Source organism: Nilaparvata lugens, chromosome 1 (assembly GCF_014356525.2).
Source record: "Nilaparvata lugens isolate BPH chromosome 1, ASM1435652v1, whole genome shotgun sequence".
Lineage (NCBI taxonomy): Eukaryota > Metazoa > Arthropoda > Insecta > Hemiptera > Delphacidae > Nilaparvata > Nilaparvata lugens.
This window is the reverse complement of record NC_052504.1, coordinates 55,068,664-55,090,705: the sequence shown is the minus strand read 5'-3', so window position 1 is coordinate 55,090,705 and position 22,042 is coordinate 55,068,664. Positions and strand designations below refer to the sequence as shown.

The following is a 22,042-nucleotide window of genomic DNA, read 5'->3' as shown; positions in this document are numbered from 1 at the left end:
ATTGAACCTAGTAAAAAATATATTTTCATGATTATAAACTATAAGTTATAGTATAGAAGAGTATAAGTTATATTTTTCAGTTGTCACTATACCTATACAAGTATACTAAACTAAAATATAATTTTTCTATGTGAAGAGTTATATTATCGTTTCCTGTGTATTTTACTCGTCACCAGCCCTCAAACTAAGGTTTTGCTGGTAATGCCAGTTAATATAAAATATTTAAAAAATTTCGTTCGATTTCTAAGTAAACTACAATCTGTATTCAATTTTTTGTAATGCAATCAAATTTTATCTGATTACTCTAGGTAATTTTATTATGTGTTATATTGTTGGGAGATGACTTATATTTTTGGTAGAATATATGCAGCAAAGCATTTTCTTCATACTAGATTGATGGAATAGTTACAAAAAATATTGGGTAAACGTTTTGAAATCATCATAATTAGACCAATTTTCAGTAATCAACATAATTACTGTGAAACACTAGTAATATATACACTGTATAATATACATTGTATAATATTGTACGGTATAGTTCCTTGTGATGACATTATATCTTTGGTAAGGTCTTGAAATTTGAAGTAAAGCATCTTCCTGATGTAAGAATGGTAGATAGTGGATTCATGTTTGTTTTCCAATTTTGAGGCTCGGTTGCACAAAACTCTGATAGATTTCAACCATGATTAATGCCACGAGAACAAGATTCAGAGAAGCTATCTTTTCAAAAACCCCTTCTCTAATAGATTCTCGTAGTATTTTGACTACAAAACAGACTTTTGTACAACTGGGCCATAGGCTATTTTAATTAAAAAATTATAAGAAAATTTTGGTATAGGCTATCAGTATTGATCGACTAGAAGAAATGTGATGGTGGAGTAAATCGTATTGTATAGAGGTACCTTGAAGAGTTGAACAAGCCTGCTAACAATTGTTCCAACAATGATTGTGATTGCACTCAATAAATAAAAAAAATTAGGAATCGTTTGTTTTATGTCTTGTACCATTCACCTTAGCTTTTGGAAGCTCTTAAATATTCAGGCTGAAATTCAATGATCCTCTGAATAAGAAGCTCAATTATTGATTGATGATTGTAAAGTCGAAATAATTACACCCTTACACAAGATACTTTTAAAGGGATTAAGGGGGAATTATTTTGCACTACAGCCATAACACACAACATTATTTGCTAACAATTGTTCTGGTTTCTTCATAATTACTGATTTCTTTGTACTTAGGCGTGATGTGGCTTCCGTCGCATGTTGTTTCTTAAAATTGAATGTCACCATCAAAATCATTTTAAAAATTCAGTCGTTAATCGGCATCTGACTTTATAATCGATTTCACATTGTGAGTGTATAATTGCCGGTTTGTTTTAGCAATTGAAAGTGACCTGACTGTTGGTAACATTTGCTCATTGCAAATGTAAACTTCGAGGGGACTTTGTACTGTTTAAAAATTCTCAAACACTTAATACTCCCTTCTTACCTAATCTTTCTTATTGAATTTAAAATGTGCCGATTCATATCCGCGTCGTTTAATCGTTTGTTGCTGAATGTCTTCTTTCTGAGTGCCTGTTTTTTGAATTAATTGCTCTACCAGATGTTCACTAACAGCTAAAAGGACCACTTGTGCATTGATGAATAACTTAAATGATTGTTACCGTTTTGAATGTATTCAGGAAGGGAATAGTTTTCTTTCAGAATTACATACTTCTACAAAATTCTATTTGTTTTATAAACTTTTAAAATCTTTTTGCATGATTTTTTCTTTCCTTGATTCAATGGCAATTTGCCTTGAATCCTAGTTCAAATGTAATCCTTGTGTACTCTCTATAATACTTCACAGAATTGATTGTATGGATACAAACTAATTGCTATACAAATAAGATAGAAAATGATCAAGTTGAATAATGAGTTAGAAAAACGTAATAAGTAGACTATTGTAGTAACCAGAAATAAATTATTTGCTAAAATAATAATATTCTCAGATGAATATTCTACACTTTTGAACAGGAATAGATGAATAAGAAATGCCTCATTGTATATATCAAGAAATTTATTTACATGATTTATTTTCATTCACATGATTTTACAAACTAATATTGCACTTCAAATTCCTGTATATAGGCTACAGATCAAAATTAATTTCTATATTAACCCAACTCACTTCAAGAAGTAGATCTAATCAAATATGTTTTTCATAATGAGAATTTGAGAATTCCATGAAAAGACATTAACCTCTATCATGTACATACATAGTGAATTAAATAAATATTTTATTGTAGCAATGACTACAATGACTACATTTCTTAATGAAAATTTGATAATAAATTATTCAACTCAATGAGATGCAATCGGTTGAAGTAAAGTTTTGAAGGCGTTATAATGTTGATAATTCAAATTGAATGAGTTTGGGAATGGAAGTCGTAAATGGTGTTATGCATCTTTCATTAGATTAGAAAGGGACACACCTGTGAATTAGCTAAAAAGATAACTGAGTGAGATATTCTGAGAAAGATAACTGAGCAATAAAAGTCCAAACTCTTGAAAATGCACTACCAGCAATGAGTACTGTATTAGTTGCTAGACAGAAGTCAATAATTATTAGTGACTCATTGTGAACCTTCAATAATCAAGAGCTCTGATTCTCCTTCTACTTTTGGATAGCCATCTAAAATAAGATCTTGGTATTGACTTTGGAGTGAAAATAGGTGATTTGCTGAAGTATGCTACACAACCCACATTTTGTGATATTTTTGAACTGGATCATATTTGCGTAAAAGCCTGTTAAACACCTAAGAAACCTTCCGTTCAGTATCACTTATAATTCTATTATTCATTAAATAAATGAATATATCACTGAGTCAATCTACTTTCCTTTAGTTCTCCATAAATGTGTCTATTGTGAGATTCACTTGAAACAATCAAATTCGAATGGGAAGTATTGATGTCATTCATAAGCAATTCAGATTTTACATAATCCCACACCAATTTCCATCGTGGTTTAGTCTAAGGCTAGTTTCTCACTCATTCGGTTCGTTTCGTTTTCGGCAAATTCCGATAAGTGTGAAACGGTAAGAGGCCACTTTCACACACTTTCGGTTCGTTTCGTTTTCGGCAAATTCCGATAAGTGTGAAATGATGATTCGGTTTGAATTCGGTACCGAATAGCAACCGCATAGCACCGAACGCCCCCTCGACACGAATAGGTTTCATCATATTCGAATTCGTTGCTAGGGAAACAGGAAAAAACAAAGTTTTTACACACGCTTGCCTTTTTTACTTTCCTTGCCCTATTACCATAGGTAAGGAAAGTATTGCTTTCCAAAAAAATTTAAGGTAACTAATTTCATGTTTTCTATACGTTTCAAGGTCCCCTGAGTCCAAAAACATGATTTTTGGGTGTTGGTCTGTGTGTGTTGTGTGTGTGTGTGTGTCTGTGAACACGATAACTCCATTCCTAAATAACCGATTGACTTGAAATTTTAAACTTAAGGTCCTTATACCATGAGGATCCGACATAAGAAATTCAATTCAAAATGGGGATAATGGCTAAAAAACCATGTTTTTCACGGTTTTCTCGAAAACGGCTCTAACGATTTTCTTCAAATTTATACCCTAGATAGCTATTTATAAGCCCTATCAACTGACATGAGTCTCATTTCTGGGAAAATTGCAGGAGCTCCGTAATATTCCTGAGAAGAATGAATTTTATTAAATTTCTATCACGATTTTCTCAAAAATGACTTGACCGATTTTTTTAAATTCATACCCTGTATAGTTATATATCAGCTCTATTAACTGGCATGAGTCTCCTCCCGGAGAAATTAACAGGGGGTCCACCCCATCCTTGAGAAATTTACTTTATAACCTCCTTCTCGTGCGTGAGGTAGGTAGGTAGAGCAGTTTATTCAAAAGAACACATGTCGATATTCTATTTGTAGAACAGCTGTTTTGGCAACTTTTAAAAAATCCTCAAGTTTCATAATATTCAAACAAAGGAAAATGTACTCTGAACACAATCACAATAGTATAATCGTAGTTTTAATTATTTAGCTGCCAATCGGCATAATGTTATTCCCTAAATTATCCTCGTTAATGAAGCTTATAGATCATTGAGCAAGGAAAGTTGTGTGAGTGTACCACACCAGATTTTTTTCTCAATGAATAGTTTGCTAAAAAAATATGAAAGATATAAATTAAAACTCGAATTTAGAATTTTTATTATTTTTTATTTTTCCACGAATATTACATGATTTCATCAATCAATATTACATGATTTCATCAGAAGAGATGAAGTTTATATACCATGTGTCAATACAAGGAACAAATTTTCAATTAAAAAAATAATCTCTCTAAACATCCAAAATTAACATAATCAAAAAGGAACTATTCAAATAATTCACAATTTTTAATTAACTTTAAAATTTTGTTGTTCAATAAATAACATCTTACAATTTAACACCAGCTTTGTTTGAGAAGAAAATACCTAATTAGAACCGTACGAATTAAAACCTGACATGTATGAAAGCCTCATTCGTTTTCGGTAACGAACCGAACCGAATGAAACCAAATGCGTGTGAAGCTAGCCTAATGCTGGTGGAACCCATTTCATTCCTGATATTTCAAATAATATGCTTTGACTTGAACAGAGAGTCATATTGATTAAACATTGTGAAAATCAATCTTAGAAATGTAGTAGGGAACTAAACAACTTTCTAATTTCCATTATAATGAACTATCAATGGTAAAAATCTCATAATGGTAGTTCACTTCATGGTTTCAACTGTGTTCAATTTGTTAAAACTTTTTGCAAGTGAAAGCAAAGAATAGAGTGAAAAATTATCAATTGAAGAAGTGCTCTAATAGATTCAATTCAATAGATAGAAAATATATTTTTCTTGATTATAATTTTAAATCAATCAATAAATGAATATTATATTATTTACTCGTTATGAATTATCATTTTCGATTTTCATACAAATTTATTCTATTCAATCATTTCGAGGTCTTAGTTATTTGCTTTGAGAAGTCAAATAATTGAACAAGCCTGCAAAGATGTGGCTAAAAGTAGAATGGTCTCACGTCGGAAATAATGGTTTCTGGTGAAAACTGCATGTGAATTGTGTCAAGGAATCTTGGACTTGTTCTCAAACGTCCACTTGTAACTGATGTCAGACAAGAATATATAAGCATTTGTTAGGGAAAATTATCAACTTTAATTGCATGGTTCAAGTCGAGAAGTGTTTGTGAGTACCCAAGCTTTTGTTGGGTACCGTACTTCAGGTGATTATCCATTACTGTTAAGTCTGTATTGTATGTTTATGCATAACTGTAATAAGAATGCTCCACCATTGAATTTGTTATTTTGAAGTTACTAGTGTAGGTGGAGTATACTTTTCTAAGCTATTATTACCCTCCATGTTCACCCTCAACTATGTTTCTATTTGAACTAATTTCATTTATCGTAAACATATTAATATCATTCTCAAAATTAACATCTGAACAGTATTACTAATCTTGAATATTTTCATCACATTTAGTTTTTATGCCTTGTATAATAATTTCAATAATGATCAATTCCAACGTGAAAATGCATCAATCAATCAAAATCTATAATCTCAGCTTGAGCTGAGAAATGGAATAGGCTAATATAGAAATTTGCTGTCATATTTCTGTGATATAGTCATGATTATAATAGTTCAGTCATGTTTAGGATATTAAAAACCAATAAGCTAAAAACTTTTGTAATGAAAAATTACTAATGTAATCAGTGTAACTTTCAACTGCTTATTCATCTAGCTAACTTGAAATTAGAGCATATTATAGAAATTTATGAATTCAGATGATTATAATTAAATGATATTATTTGTCCTATTTATGTATTTATCAACAATACAAATGACACTGATGTGATTATTGCTAGATAAAATAATAGGCAATTCTAGTGCTATGTTTCTTCCAAATTTAGCCGATGACACAGTCTAAGATCAGGTTAGTTTTTCACGTACAATTCCTATACAGTTCAAAATGAACATGGAAACTAAACATTTTGAATTTAGATGGCTTGAATTAATGAATAAATTGGAAATATTTCACTCAGTCACCACTTGAAACTATATAATTATTGAGTTATTTGTTATTTGAGAAAATTTAGAGCCATGGAAGAAACACAAACTTCTAATTGTTCATTAATATTTTTACCTTTCGCCTGAGTTTGTCAAAAGCTTCGTTGAGATTGAACATGCGCCTGCGCTCGCGAATGTTGGCAGCCCTGCGCTGGGCCAGGGTGGCTACCCTGCGTCGCGGCTTTTTGTGCCCCACTGCGCTTCCGCTGTTCCCCGACGAAGATGTACTGCTTGTCCTCCCGCCGAATCTGACAACCACAACAACATTTCCACTCGAAATTAACTATTAGTCTACTATTAGTTGACATTTATTTCTAGTTTTCCGGCCACGTTAGCCGAGACGACAAGCTGGATTCGCTCACAACAGTGACAGTGAACAGTGAAAATATAATTCTCACAAGTTCTTATTGGACTATTTCCACTCAACCACGACCGAATGAGTATAAATTAGAACTAATGAGAATTATATTTTCACGGTCCACTGTGACTGTTCTGTGTGAATCCAGCTTGAGCTGTCTAACCACAGAATAGATACAGAATGGAAACTCGGCTAGTACCCTGGCACAAAAATCCGCCATCTTGTTGAAAAGTTCAGCATTGTAATACTGTAGTATAGATGGGAGGTTCGGATCACTTTACTGATCCGGATCAATTGATCTCGTTCACTGCCGCGAGCCAATCAAAAGACCAGGATTTTATCTGGTCCAAGTTTTTGTGAAATGTAAAAAGCATTGGTTGGATTGATAGTTTCCATTCTGTGGTCTAACCCTTCTGTCTGCTAGGCTAGCGCTAACTGGTCGTGGGTAGGCATTGACGTTTGATCATCTCATCAAATCACCTACGCACTCTCCATTACTCACACACAAGCTAAAAACTCATGTGGGCATCATCCGCAATAACAAAAATATTCAACTTTGTGCTACACGTCGGCAAAAGAAAACTTTTACGCCGACGTGGATTCTTATATATCTTATTCACTGTACATTAATATTAATTTATAAAATAATCATAAAATATTATAATATAGGCTTACAATAATTAACATTCAACCAACTCAATATTCCATTCTAAGAAATAACATAATTAAAGAATACATTAAGCTGAATTTTAAATTCATGCAACATTAATCAATATCAAACCAAATCATTAATTGAATAAAAATAATTTTCTTTCACCCAGGTATGGAGTTCTTTTATTTTAGGCTTATTTATCAACCATCCTCTTGGAACTTCATTATAGAGCTTATTTCTCAAGTATGAAATACTTGTCTAGTTACTCTTTGAAAATTTTGCATATTTTTTTAATTTGAGCACATGTTTCTTAATAGTCTTTAAAATGAACAATTGTCTAAAAATCTGTCAACAATTTTGTTAAAATTGTTGTTTTTTTAAAATTGTTGTCATGAAGATTTTAATTAGCTTATTCGATAATAAAATTTTCTGTTAGATAATTTTTTTCTATTTTTGATGCTATGGAGTGAGGAGTGAACATAGCATGTTTGAAAATAACTATCGCACATTTTTTTGTGCTATATTGAATAATGATCCATTGTTAACTTAATCGCTCCAAAGAAGAATGTTTGGTAATTTTGGGCGTTTTCTATTCAAAGAAGCAAAGTAGGTTATGATGTAAGTTGGGATCCCAACACACGAGGTAGGTTCTAATACATTTAAACATCTAATTTTAATTTTTTTAATGTGATATTAGATATTTCAAAAACTACTTACTATTTTTCAAAATTTCTGGTATTGTATTCAATAATATCTCTTGCACTTGGAGATAATTTTTCCATTTTTTTCTTATGCATATGTTGTATTCTTGAGAAGTATAACACTTTCAACAACTTCTTATTTCACATAGTTATTAGATAAGCTCTTTATCTTTCAATTCAAAAATACTATAGTGAATAATCGATTTGATAAATAACCATGAAAATCCATAGTCTCAATCTATAGAAGTCTATATAATTTATATATACTTTCCTATTAATAGCTTATTTTTTCTAATATAATAGCTTTCTATCAACGGCGGATTTGTAACGTTGATTAGTTCTTCCTTCACACCATCTTAATAGAATATTTTTATCATAATTTGAAGGTTAAACCGAAAAATTGGTTGTACGAAATGGTTCGCACACCTCTATTAATGTTAGCTGGGGATCTGTGATGTAGTTACAAATCGCTGTGGCTCATCATAATGGCAATTCACCCAAGGCAAACAGTGTGGATTCTATTCGTTTTTCCAATTTTACCAACTTCTATTGCTTTTGTAAGAAATTGAAGTGATTATTTGTGAAATTTAAGTGATAAATTGGAATTAAATTAGTGTTCTACAGCGTTTACTGTTATAGTGAGATCCACTTTTACCGTACCTATTACAATTCCTTATAAGTACTGTAACATCAATGCTCCTTATTCATACAATGCTGACAGTTAATAGTGAATCTCACTACAGCAAACAGTAGACGCTTATCAGTGAACAGTTGTGTGCCGACTTGCCCAATTTATGATTACTGGGTCACTGGGCGTTCATTGATAGGTAACAACCTCGTGGTAAATCAACCGATAAAATACTCCTCCATTAGTACTCTAATGGTGGTTCTATGTTATATTTATCGTTGAATTTGGGTTCAAATACTTGGATTGTCAATTGGCGTAACTGTTTGTCAGTTTCCTTTCAATAATAGGCAGGTGTTGATGGTATTCCTCTCTTTCTCCCATCACCCATCACATTCTAATTTTTGTAGAGGCTACTGAAGCAATTTACTGTAGGCTTTCCAACGTAATTAACGTTGTTTTCCTTTTGGCGAACGTACGTATGATTTCACAATTTTGTCACTCGCATTCTCAAGTACAGACATTCTTTTTCCCAGAACGTCACTTAGTCTTCCCCCTCCAAGGATTTGTCGAGACGTTCGCGGCACTAAATCACTTGAGTCACAGACATTGAACAATCGGTAGTTGAATGCTGTTGTTGTTGTTGTTGTTGTTGTGAGTTGTTACTTGTCTAGTGCTCGATTCGTCTGAATTTTCTGTCAAACTGGAATTCATATTGCAGATTGATTAATTTTGTGCTTCATTGGCTCACCGAGCTGCAGTTATCGAAAATTACGCTGCTATCTATCAAGGATAATTTTAATTTCGCTGTAAAATAGTAAGTTTTGCTTCTACATTGTACTTAAAATTTGAATTCTTCCTCTACTCTGAATCTTGAAATACACAATCATGTATTACATAGCTCCATTGTTTTCAAACTAAAATTTGTAATAAGATTATTCTAAAGATAATATATCTTTGGATCTCTTATTGATTACTGTAATTGATTTCTCGTAGAAGGAATCATCTTTTTCCGAATGATACTTTATTGTGTTTTGTGTTCTAACAGTTTTCTGGTTAATATGTAATTTTATAAACACTCTACCTATCTGTTCTTTTATTTTATAACGTATGTAATGAAATTTCAAAAACACTATATCTGAGAGAATATTATCGTTATTATACTATAGATAGTTAAATATTACAGATTCGTGAATTGATAACAATCTTTCAAAACAGACGTGTTAAAACAGGGAAATTCATTCTAACAGAGTACTGTATTTATGTATTTCATTCTCCGGACTTTAGTCGACTCGTATTGACATTTAGACATGTGTAGGCTGTGATATCGATTTACAAACACTTAGAATTTGTAAATTATGTATTCCATAGAAGGTTATTTAAGGTATTATTTGTATAATAAAAGAAGTAAAATAGAAACAAAGTTTCCTAAAATTGACATGAAGTACGTTACATCATTTCTCTGGATAAAAAGAGCAAAGAAGACAATGATAAGAACAAACGAGACAATGGAGCATGAAAGTTAGAGATGAGTTACTAAAGCATTGATAAGTGGAGAGAAAAAGAGTAAGGTGAAACAATTCAATCATTAATTGAGAGACATGCTACTTTACAGGAATTTTCAAATTCGGATATCGTTTGAAGAAAGAAAGATTTTATCAATGAATATACCGAGTGCAGTCGAACCCCCTTATATACCGCAACTGAGGGGATAACTAGAGATATTAATATACCAGGGTATTCTCAATCAATAAGATTATTTTACATTAGTGTTATATACAAGTACGTCAAGTGGACTTTCACGCGTTATAGTGTGGAATTCGTTTCAAACAGTACTGTAATTTTATATTAACTTTATTTCCCTAAAATGTATAATGTAGTAAATGTATCACTTTACGATGTTCTTCTTCTTCTTGTTTGGCTTTTCAACCTAGTGGCTAGTACGGGTCACAGCCTCGCTCAATTTTCTCCTCCAAGCATCTCTGTTCTATGCAGCACTTCTCGATCTCTGCACTCCAGCCTTTGCCGTCAATCCATCAACCTTGTCCTGGGTCTGCCTCTCTTCTTCCTTCCATATTTCTTCCCATTCATTGCCATCTTGGGTGGGTATGTGTCATCTGCTCGTATCAGGTGTCCTGCCCATCACTGTGACTATATCAGCTTGTTGGTACAACTGGTACAGCTCTTCATTGTGCCGCCTACGACAGACTCCTGCTTCTTGAACACCTCCAAAGATCCTCCTTAGGACCTTCCTCTCAAAGACATCCAACATTTTCTCTTCAGTCAATGTAGTTGCCCAAGTCTCACAGCCTTATAGGAGTTCTGGCACAATAACTGTCCTGTATAAGAGTATCTTGACCTCTATGCTCAGATTTCGACGTTTGATCGGGTTGTACAGTGCATAATAGTGCATAATCTGTTTGCCTGCATGATTGTTCGCCTCACTTCGCTTAATGTGTTGTTTCTGAATTTGGTGGAAAATTACTCCAATGATTTGTGATACACAAACTCCTTCACTAGCTCAAAATGGTTCCCCTGGATTTTCATGCTCTGTCCTTGTAAGGAAATTCCAGAATTGGAGGCCACCATTACTTTTGATTTTTCTTCATTCATTCATTACCAGGCCAATACTCTTTGCAGCTTCTTCCAGACTTCTGTAGGCTTCAGTCATAGCTGCATGAGACCGACTTGCGATATCTACATCATCAGCATATGCTAATATTTGTGTCAATCGGTTATACAGATTTCCTCTTGTGCTGATTTTTGAATCACTCAATACCTTTTCCAGATCCGGGTTGAATAGAAGAGACGAGAGGGCATCACCCTGCCTTACTTAATTTTTCACTTCAAAAGGCTCTGATAGATTGTTTATTCATTTCAACACATTTACTGTATTACAGGAACTAAATAAATAAACTTTAACCCTATCATTAAATAATTTCAAACTAATCTTTTGATAGTCACTGTATGTTGAACGGGACCAATTTACATGCGGCTCATAGAAACACAAAAGTTCTATACGTGCAGTTAGGCTGCTATTATTTTTGTACTATTATATTTGCTACTTAGTCCAGTCAATATAGACATAAAAAAGGGGGTGTGCTTGCAATTTATGTTGTAGTTCTGAGTTTTAATATATTATTTGGGTACATAAGAGAAGTCCAGAACCAATTTCTTCATGCAAAATTTCCTTGTGCTAGATACAGAGTGGCCCAAAAACCTCGTATTTTCGGCTCATTTTCCAGTTTTCTGCTATTTCTGCCAAATCTCGTAATCGGACGGAAAAATTAGCTCTTGCCTTTTTTTAGATTATAAAATTCTGAATAAAATTACATCATTCGAAACTCTCTATCTCCAATGAGTACTGAGTCATGATTTTTCAAAAATGAGTGAAATTTGAAGAAAAAATCAATTTTGATGAATTTTAGTTTAATCAACAATATCTTCCGATTGTTGCCATTTAGATGTATAATTCAAAATCCCTCTCGGTGTAATTTTGTGTTCTACAATCTGAGATTAGGTAGAGCGCTCTATCTCATATGGATTTCCAGATACACCTGACAATAATGCTCCTTGTATTGTGAAAAACACCTAATTTGATGAGAATCACCCGTTAGATGCACTTCATTTCAGTATTTCCTAGTGGAGAGGAGCGCTTAAGGATCACCTCAAGCGCTTAAGGATCGTAGAGCTTGAGAGCTCGTAGAGGATGAATTTATCTATAGTTTAGAAACAATCGTGTGTTTCTATGATGTATCAGAGTCGTTTTAGAAACTCTAGATCAACAGTAAAATCACAAAAAAATCTAAAAACTGAAATCGCCATTTTAAAATCTTCTGTAACTTTCGAATCGAAAGTATTATTAATTGGAGTGGGTAGAGGGGGACAATTTTCACATCCTCACTGGATTTGGAAATTTTATCAGAAGTATTTCACAAGACATGCAACTTTGAATACAGAAATTGGCCATTTTTTGTGTATTGGAATATGGGATCAAGTACACTTGACAATAAATTTTCCATTTTTCGACCGAATTTGACTTATGATGCATGATTTTGGACCGCCTTAACGAGCCGAGAAGAATGAAGTGGAATGTGAGCATTATGTCAAAAGTTATAAGTGTTTGAAATTTTTATCCTTGAGGTGTCCTTAAATGCGCCTCTCCACCAGGAAATACTGAAATAAAGTGCATCTAACGGGTGATTCTCATAGAACATAATCTCATGAACTTATGTCATTGTGCAAATTATAAATGTGAGGACAATGCAGTTGGTGATGATGGTTGAAGCTGAAAATTAGGTGTTTTCACAATACAAGGAGCATTGTAGTCAGGTGTACCTGGAAATCCATATGAGAAAGAGCGCTCTACCTGATCTCAGATTGTAGAGCACAAAATTACACCGAGAGGGATTTTGAATTATACATCTAAATGGTAACAATCGGAAGATATTGTTGATTAAAAACTAAAATTCATCAAAATTGATTTTTTCTTCAAATTTCACTCATTTTTGGAAAATCATGACTCAGTACTCATTGGAGATAGAGAGTTTCGAATGATGTAATTTTATTCAGAATTTTATAATCTAAAAAAAGGCAAGAGCTAATTTTTCCGTCCGATAACGAGATTTGGCAGAAATAGCTGAAAACTGGAAAATGAGCCGAAAATACGAGGTTTTTGGGCCACCCTGTATCTAGCACAAGGAAATTTTGCATGAAGAAATTGGTTCTGGTCTTCTCTATGTACCCAAATAATATATTAAAAAATCAGAACTACAATATAATTTGCATGCACCAATGTATATAGTGACTGGACTAACTATTATTTTGAAAAATCATACTTGACAATTTTTTTGGAAATAAACTTGACGATATCTTTAAGTGTGACAAGGCTGCATCGGCTAACTGTTGCAGTGTTATCATATTTAATATATTCAATGACATAGGCTCGCTCAATTTCATACAATCTTACAACGCCAATATTAGGTCTGCTGATTGATGAAGTCTCAACCTATTTTCTTCAGAGTATACAAGACTAGACTAAAATATGTGCTAGACTAGACTTCTTCGAATTGATTTCATTGAAAAAAGTTATCACTGGCCATGTGCAGTGCAATACTCCTCTTGCCTCCTTTAAATAGATCAATTTACTTGAAATGAAATGAAATTTATTTATTCCTTTCCACAAAAACATAGCAAATTACAATTTAAAAAAAAGGAACTAAGTTGACCACACTAACCAGTATTCGTGGTCAACTTTCAGAAAAATAAAATAAAAATAATCATTACTAACAAAATTACAAAAATGGTTATAACTTGATTTTAAATTATACAAAATAAAATCCATTGATTTTTGAGTCCAGCAATTATTAAAAATCTCTTGCACTCCGTGACGTCTGCAAACCAATGTGAACAAAAATGAACAAAAATAATATACAACCAGTACAATTTATCTTGAATATTCAAAAAATATAGGCTATCACTATTTTTTATATGAATGTATTAAAAACCATTACTAATCTTACCATTACAAACCAATACTTTTCTTGCTCCTAAGCAATACTCCTTTTGCCCCTTTAAATAGATCAACTCCTCTTGCTCCTAAGCAATACTCCTTTGCTTTCTTCAAATATTTACAACTTATTTTATTGAATGTATAATATTGTGATGAATTACCTTTGCTGGATCATGCACTGTGGCCGGTGGTTGTTGGCGGTGGTGGCGTGGACAGGGGGGGCGCCGAGGGGGGGCCACAGGTCGGGGCTGCACGGGAAGCCAGCCAGCAGGTCGGGGTGGTAGGGGGGGCCTGTGTGATGGTGGTGATGGTGCTCCCACAGCGCCGCGTTGTAGCCGAGCTCTGGACCGGCGAGACCCTGTAACAGCCAGCAGAATGGCTTAGAGAAGGACAAAAGGTTCAACCCAAAACTGCTCTTCTTCCGAATTTTTATATAATAACATTCTGTTCGATATTACAGTATTCTTGTTTAGTGGCCGGATGTTGAAAATAATTATTACGATGGATTGTGAAGATCGAAAAACATAACCTTTTTTTGATCAATATCATTTTAGGCCGGGACACATGTAACCGCACCGAGCCCGTGCCCGTGCGTCCGCGACACGGTGATGGTGGCAGGGGAACACACGAATCCGTGCGACAGCCGTGACTCAGTTCTGTGTGCTACTGTGATCTGATTTCTGATTGTTCTAAACTATTTTTAATAATATAACACTATCAAAATCTTCTTACATCCGATTTAAATTTATATTTTTCATTTTTAAACCAATTATTGCCTGTAGACACAGAAGATGAGAATCATAGTGCTGCTATATATTTCGGTGCATAACAATACCACAATCAGTCATGTATCGGAAATATATATCAACAATAAAATTTTTATCTTATGGTAGGAGAAATATTGGTAGACTTCTGAAAAGGTGTAGTGTACTGTAGTAAAAAGTGGAAGTAGTAGTATTATAACCAACTAGTATATTATTGTATACTTTTTGACTTTGAAACCAGAACAGGTGTACACAGATAATCCTATAATGGAGAAGATCATTTTCTTCTAGTGTTTTCATCCTGACCTGAAGTTTTGGTCAATAATCTAGAAAGTATCAGATTTCTCTTCTACAACAATAGTTGCATGCTTTGTGAAATGTGAACGCTTTTCAATGCACGGGGCCCCATCTTCATTGGCATAGAGATAGTAACCTGAAGGCCACATACTTTGAAACACGTCCGAATTTTGCAAAGCATGCAAATAATTTTGTTCAACAGTTCAAGCTGGAATGTAAATATTAGTTATATTCATCTTCTAACCGATATACTGCTGAATTCTGAGATTTTGCAGTGAATCTCACCATAATCTTGAATTGAAACCTTGGAAAATAGATCATAGTTCAGTTGAACTTAGATATAATGAATCCCTTGGTGTTACGTATTTATTCTGAAAAACCTTGGATATGCCCGTACTCACTGTAAAATAAACCCTCTTATTAAGAATACTTCGATACAACGAACTCTTGGCACCTTGAAATATGCTAATATCGGGGTCCCAATGTACGAGTATTCTCATTAGTGACAAAAAATTCCTAGGACAGAATTATTATTCATTTTAACAATACTTTATTTTATTCAATACTTACATTTTAACTAAACGAAGTCGTATGATTGGTAGTTCATTGTTGACCCATCAAAGTTGAAGACTGTCATTGGCCAAGACTAGACACGACCATGCGTGATTTCAGCTGTTCATATTGCTCTATTTACAACCTATCATTATTGTATTCTGCTGCTTGATGTTTGAGCTTTCAATTTACGTGATTGATCGTGGTGAAGCAAATGAAACTAGTTTCTCAATTTCCCAATAAGTTGGTCGTTGTATATTTATATTATGTATGTAATAAATATTTATGGCCTTAATAATTTAATTCCCCAAATTTGTTTGTCTTGAATTACCATCGTAGTATCGATATTAGGCAATCGGTTAATGTATTATTATAAAAAACTCTAGATACCTTTGTGAACGTACCTTTGCACGTTTTCTTTGAAACGTGAAAACATTTCGTGTATAGTATTTCTCAACTCAATTTCAAAATTCAATCAACTTCAGAGTTAATTATTGTCTTGACAAATTGTGAAGCGTCTCAAAAATGACAATCATAACAGTACGTGTAGCTATTTGTCATTTGTCATTTTTTGTGGCTCCATGATAACTTTAATAGAATCTCTTGATAGAATACCTTCAAAATAACCCTAGTTATTTTGCTGCCACGATATAATCTACTGTCCTAAATTTTTATTCAAAATAATAAGTACTTGAGTATACTGTCTCACGGTAACTGTACTAGCCTATTGTTGAAAATCCATATGCTGTTGAGTAACAGAATTGTGAATAGTTGTCCTCCAAACTACTGTTGAGATCACTCTTCCCATCATAATAAACTAATAATTATTGCGCTTTAGAAAGTAGATTTTAATTATTAGTGTCACTTTCAGTGTTCAGGTAGATTAACTCGCGAAAATTCATTGACCATGTCCTATTATTACATAGTTCACAGCCTATTTTTACGTTTTCATCACAAATAGAGAGACCTTCATTTCATTTCTCAGTGAACTTTATCTCCAAATGATGACGTTGTCTGTTCAACTGTTCATCTAACTTTATAGAAGCTGAAGTTTGTTGTCCATCAAAGCTTTATAATATTGAAGAAGAGGAATGTAAAGATTCAATATTCTATTAAAAATTTACAATTTTCAATCTTTAAATTTCGTGAAGAATATCTTACTCTAGAATGCGTTAGTTCGATTGATATACAGTATTTTGTAGAAAGGTCCATATATCATTATATTTGAAGAAAATTTGTTGAACTTGAACTACACAAATTTTCAAAACTCGTTAGTTTTCAGAGAAAATACTTTCAAGTGATTTAAACTAAAAATTGTTTCCAATCTACTGCGAGTTCAAAACCGTCGGGATGAATTTAGGGTTTTTTATTTGATCACAATGGTCCAATGTAATTTCAATTTCAACAGTCATGATCCAGTCAACAATAATTCATAACTGATTTAGAACAAATTTGTAACTGGTTTTAACAGATTGATTTTAAACTAAAAATTCCTTTACCTGATTATAAGGAATTGTTTGATTGGCGTGTCATAATTGAATCTCAAGTTACTCAAGTACCGTATTTAGTCCCTGGTTTAAACTTTTACAAGAAAAAAGGATAATGTGCTATATAGATCAAGCTAATCGTCAGCATATTCTATATTTCAAAAGAGATTTGATATTTCTTCAAACACAGATTTTCAATTATGTTCCATTCCTCATATTTGAACTGACACTGTACTGTTTCTAATATAATTGAAAACTATTACTATGGTACAAGAATGTTCAAATTTTTAAAGCTCATTAGCTCATTACAACCGATTATACCACAGAGCTAAAAATGCGCAAAACATCTATATATGATAATATAATACACGATTTTGAAGCCACCTTGACGTGCCGAGAAGAATGAGCTATAGTACGAGGAGATCCGATCATTGTGTCGAAAGTTACGACTGTGAAATTTTTATTCTTGAAGTGTCCGTCCTTATTCGCGCCTCTCCACTAAACCAATTGCATCTAACGGGTGATTATTATAGAACATGATATTATATATCATTATGCGAAACCTCAATGTGAGGACAATTTAGTTGATGATGATGTTTGAAGGTAAAAAGTAGGTGTTTTTTAAAATACGAGGAGCATTGTTAGCAGGTGTACATCATAAAATTACTCCTAGAGGAATTTTGAATTGTGACAATCTGAAGATATTGTTGATTGAAAAGTGGAATTCATCAAAATTGATTTTATCTGGAAATTTCAATTTCATGAGAATATAAAGTACATCTTAAACTTTCTCACCCTTTCAATCATGCAAAGGCTTCATGAATTTCCAAGGGATTACTGTCTTCAGTGCTCTTATTATGCTTTTTCTCTCACCTATTCATGTACAAGGTACAAGAAGGTTTAGAATTTATCAAGAAAAAAATACAGTACGGTACTGTATTGCGAGTTCTCCTCCATAATCATTCGATAGCTACGAATATTATTTGTAATTTGTTACTTGTTTCCTATTCTTCATAGTCAGTGATCAGTGGCAAAATTCTTAGTTAATGTTGTTTTTGAGTGAAAAAGGACTGAATTTCAGAAAAGTTGAATCATAACCATAACCTCATTTTAGACTTTCAAAATATTATAAAATAGACAGTGCTTTCTTGTAAAAATTAGAATAATAAATAAATAAAATAAATAAATATTCAGGACAAAGCTTTTAGAATTTAAGATTGGATAAAACTTATTATTTTTCGAGAAAATCCACCACAGGGGTTATGTTCATGCACCAGCTACAACCATTTTGAGGGCCTACCATAAGAAGTGAAAGAAACTATTGAAAATTGATGTTCCCTAACATTGTTTACAAACATTTGGTAAAGCTTTTAGTAAGATATGATAAAACTATTTGTATGTTTTGAGAAAATTTACCGCAGGAAAGTTCCGCACATGCACGAGTGAAAAACATGCTCAGGAAGATGAAAAAAATAACTTAAAATGTTCTGCTCAATTACGACATTTGAACACTTTGACTGCGAACATTTGAGACTCGAAAGATCGGGTCAACCTATGATTATTTTTGATAAAACTTACCACAGGGGGGTTCTGCGGATGGTTGATGTCCCAGATGGGAGCCAGGGGGTCAGGACTGCTCGCGGCACCAGAGTAAGCGGTGCTCATCGCTGATAAGAGTTGCAGTCAGGGCTCATTGCAACCGACCACTGTATAATGTATAATTGTATTGCCTCACGAGGGATGATACTTTTCACCCTGCCTGGAACGCCCCCGGCACGCTCCCATTGGCCAAAGTGGCGCTTGCGCCTTCCCTCTTGTTTTATCCTCCAGTCCCTCAACAAATACACGTGTTTCCCTCAATCTCTCATCCCAGAATATGATAAAAAGTGAGTTGCCTTGCTATTTTAAATATTATAAATCGGTTTACGTAAATTCTTGTTTCCATAATTTTCCAGTCTCTCTTGAAGATTTCAAGAAGTCAATTTTCTTGTTATTACTCCCTTAAATATTATTTCGATTTATCTTCCTTATCAGTCCTGTAAGGCTGTAATGCTGGGTTTACACTAACTGGAAACAACTGCAGTGTAGAATCAGCTGAACTTAACACGGGGCTGATCCAGGATTTCAACATTTATGTAGGTGTGTGCAACCCAGCAGAAATGTAGAATTTTGTTTTTTCTACATTCTTGACTACACATCATTCTCTGATCTCAACTACGACTATGATTCATTATCTAAGGTTATTCTCATCTTCTGTGCAAAATTGAAGCTTACAAAATTATCAACAAGTTTTGTCCTTTACATTTTTTCATATCTCTCATAGTTTCTGAGATATCCGCTCTTGAAGGTGAGACATTTTTTGAAGAAACAATTCTGCCTTCAATTTTTTCATCTCTTCGGCCTTATCATTTTTGAACGATTGATGATGAAAATCCGTGCTGATTATGAGCTGATAGAGCATCAAATTATCTTCAATTGATGTATATTTTCACTATTTTGCGCATTTCCCTACGACTGTTGCAGCAGTTTTAGTGTTGAGAGTGAAATTTTCTGTTCAGCAACAATAGATCAGTTGACAATGGAATTTGGAGGGAATGTTTGGAACACGATCTTCGACTTTACAGATTTGTTGAGACTAGTTTGTAGGTGAGCATATAAAAATTTCAACCCCTACATTATGTGCTGGAGGGATGAGGGTGCTTATATCTTGGAAACAATGTGTTCTATTGACATAATCAACTACAATAAAATTAAAACGAAGCTTAATAAATTTCCTACAAGTTTTGTTTGGTAGAAGTTTTCGATAAATCCGATACTTTTCGAAATATGTATGTTATAAAGTGATGCATTTTCGAAGAACCAGTTTTTCTTCCATTTTTCCGCTCTTTCAAGTCTTATCACTTTTCAACAATTGATGGAACAAGGATGTGCTATTTACGAGATTGTAGAGCATTAAATTATCTTCCATTTCATGTATAAATTCGACTATTTCACGCATTCCCATACGACTGTTGCAGCAGTTTTAGTTTTGAGTGTCTTTGTTTGATAGGAAGTTTAGAAACACCCCCTGTGTTTAGTTTCGCAGACGTTCCAATAGGTACTCAATATGAATGTTCATACTGAAGCACACTGCCAAATTATGATGACAGAATAGTGTGATATTCAAAGAAAGTCGCTTCTTGCAAATCTTGAGATTTGACACTCAAAACTAAAACTGCTGCAACAGTCGTATGGGAATGCGTGAAATAGTCGAATTATACATGAAATGAAAGATAATTTAATGCTCTACAATCTCGTAATCAGCAAATTCTTGTTTCATCTATTGAGTGTCGAATCTCATGATTTGCAACAAGTGACTTTCTTCGAATATCACACTATTCTGTCATCATAAATTGGCAGTGTGCTTCAGTATGAAAATTCATATTGAGTACCTATTGGAACGTCTGCAGAACTAAACACAAGGGGTGTTTCGAAACTTCCTACCAAACAAAGACACTCAAAACTAAAACTGCTGCAACAGTCACATGGGAATGCGTAAAATAGTCGGATCATACATGAAATGAAAGATAATTCAATGCACAGAACAGAAAATTTCACTCTCAACACTAAAACTGCTGCAACAGTCATAGGGAAATGCGTAAAATAGTGAAAATATACATCAAATTGAAGATAATTTGATGCTCTATCCGCTCATAATCAGCACGGATTTTCATCATCAATCGTTCAAAAATGATAAGGCCGAAGAGATGAAAAAATTGAAGGCAGAATTGTTTCTTCAAAAAATGTCTCACCTTCAAGAGCGGATATCTCAGAAACTATGAGAGATATGAAAAAATGTAAAGGACAAAACTTGTTGATAATTTTGTAAGCTTCAATTTTGCACAGAATACTAATGTTCGTAGGATGCATAGTTTCCGAGATATATGCGAAAAATGAAAAATGGTACTTTCAAACCACACCCACCCGTTTAGCACAGGGGGTAGGGGTGAGGACTTTTGATATGATAATCCTCTTACTATCCTTAGAAGAGCTGTGGAGTTGAAAACTGTTTTCCAAACATTTCCCTCTATACCTTTATTTGAGCATTCATTGCCCTGGACTAATCACAAGCTATCTATTGGTTCAATCCTATATTTTAATATTTTATTTCACATCTCTCCTATCATATTATATTGGGTTTGATGTATTCATATCTGCGTTTTTGTTGCTATTATTCTTTTTCTGCACCACATAACTTCTACTTTGGGTTGTCACTAACATAGGTAGCCTTACTTACTAGTTGGTGAAACTCCATGTTGTAGAGATTATGTGGTGCTGATTATTTACTATTATTTATAACGTTTTTCTTCTTGAACTACAATTTTCCAAATCTAATTATCGTGAATAAATTTAGTCATCAATTTTGTTTTTTTAATCCACTATTATCTCACATTATATCCTTATTTTGGGGTTCATTCTTCTCACGAAACTTATTAACTTGATGCTTAGGTTTCGGTGTTTGGTTTCATCTGTCTTCACAATTTTTATTTCTTTAATGTTGATTTCAGTTGTGGATTGTTGTATTGCAGGCCGGTATCCTCATGGTAGAGGAGGATCCTTCGAGCATGAGCCTTCGGCCGGGCAAAACAGCGGAAAACAGCGACGGTATGGCAGAGTCCACCAATGATCGCACCCGAGGTAGCCTATATCCTACAACTCTGCGCTTCGCTGTCACATTCACTTTAACTTTGCAGTTTTAATAGACTTATTCACCACACACGTTTTCCTCACAACTGAATATTTCCACATACTAATAATTCCACTGATTTATCTCATAAATTGTCATTGTAATTGACTACACTGTCGCACAGCCGCACATTAATAATCCTTTGTTGAATTCCAATCATTTTATCGCCAAATATAAAGTATTTTCCACCTTCTCTCTTTCTGACAAATCAAACTCAATAGGAATGGAATAAATACCT

The 22,042-nt window shown here is 33.6% G+C and overlaps 2 protein-coding genes across 9 annotated transcripts in view; one reads left to right on the top strand and one right to left on the bottom strand.

Moving 5' to 3' along the window:
• The window catches only part of LOC111053445 (cytochrome b reductase 1), a 73,968-nt gene that overhangs the window by 4,730 nt on the left and 47,196 nt on the right, over positions 1-22,042 (top strand). For 3 of the 8 annotated variants that reach the window (XM_039437049.1, XM_039437059.1, XM_022340340.2), the window contains one exon: positions 21,647-21,755. The exons of 2 other annotated variants lie outside the window; for them this stretch is intronic. In XM_039437049.1, coding sequence (XP_039292983.1) covers positions 21,659-21,755 — 97 coding nt within the window. In that variant the 5' untranslated portion in view covers positions 21,647-21,658. Of the gene's footprint in view, positions 1-8,802; positions 9,284-21,625; positions 21,756-22,042 lie in introns of those variants that run through there. 3 more of the 8 variants (XM_039437051.1, XM_039437068.1, XM_039437098.1) reach the window with 3 other exon arrangements.
• On the bottom strand, positions 6,183-18,790 carry LOC120352075 (protein Fer3-like). Its single transcript, XM_039431657.1, has 3 exons — positions 18,657-18,790; positions 14,140-14,336; positions 6,183-6,378 (listed from the first exon to the last, which is right to left on the bottom strand). The coding sequence occupies exons 1-3, from the start codon at positions 18,741-18,743 to the stop codon at positions 6,183-6,185; spliced, it is 480 nt and encodes a 159-aa protein (XP_039287591.1). The 5' UTR covers positions 18,744-18,790.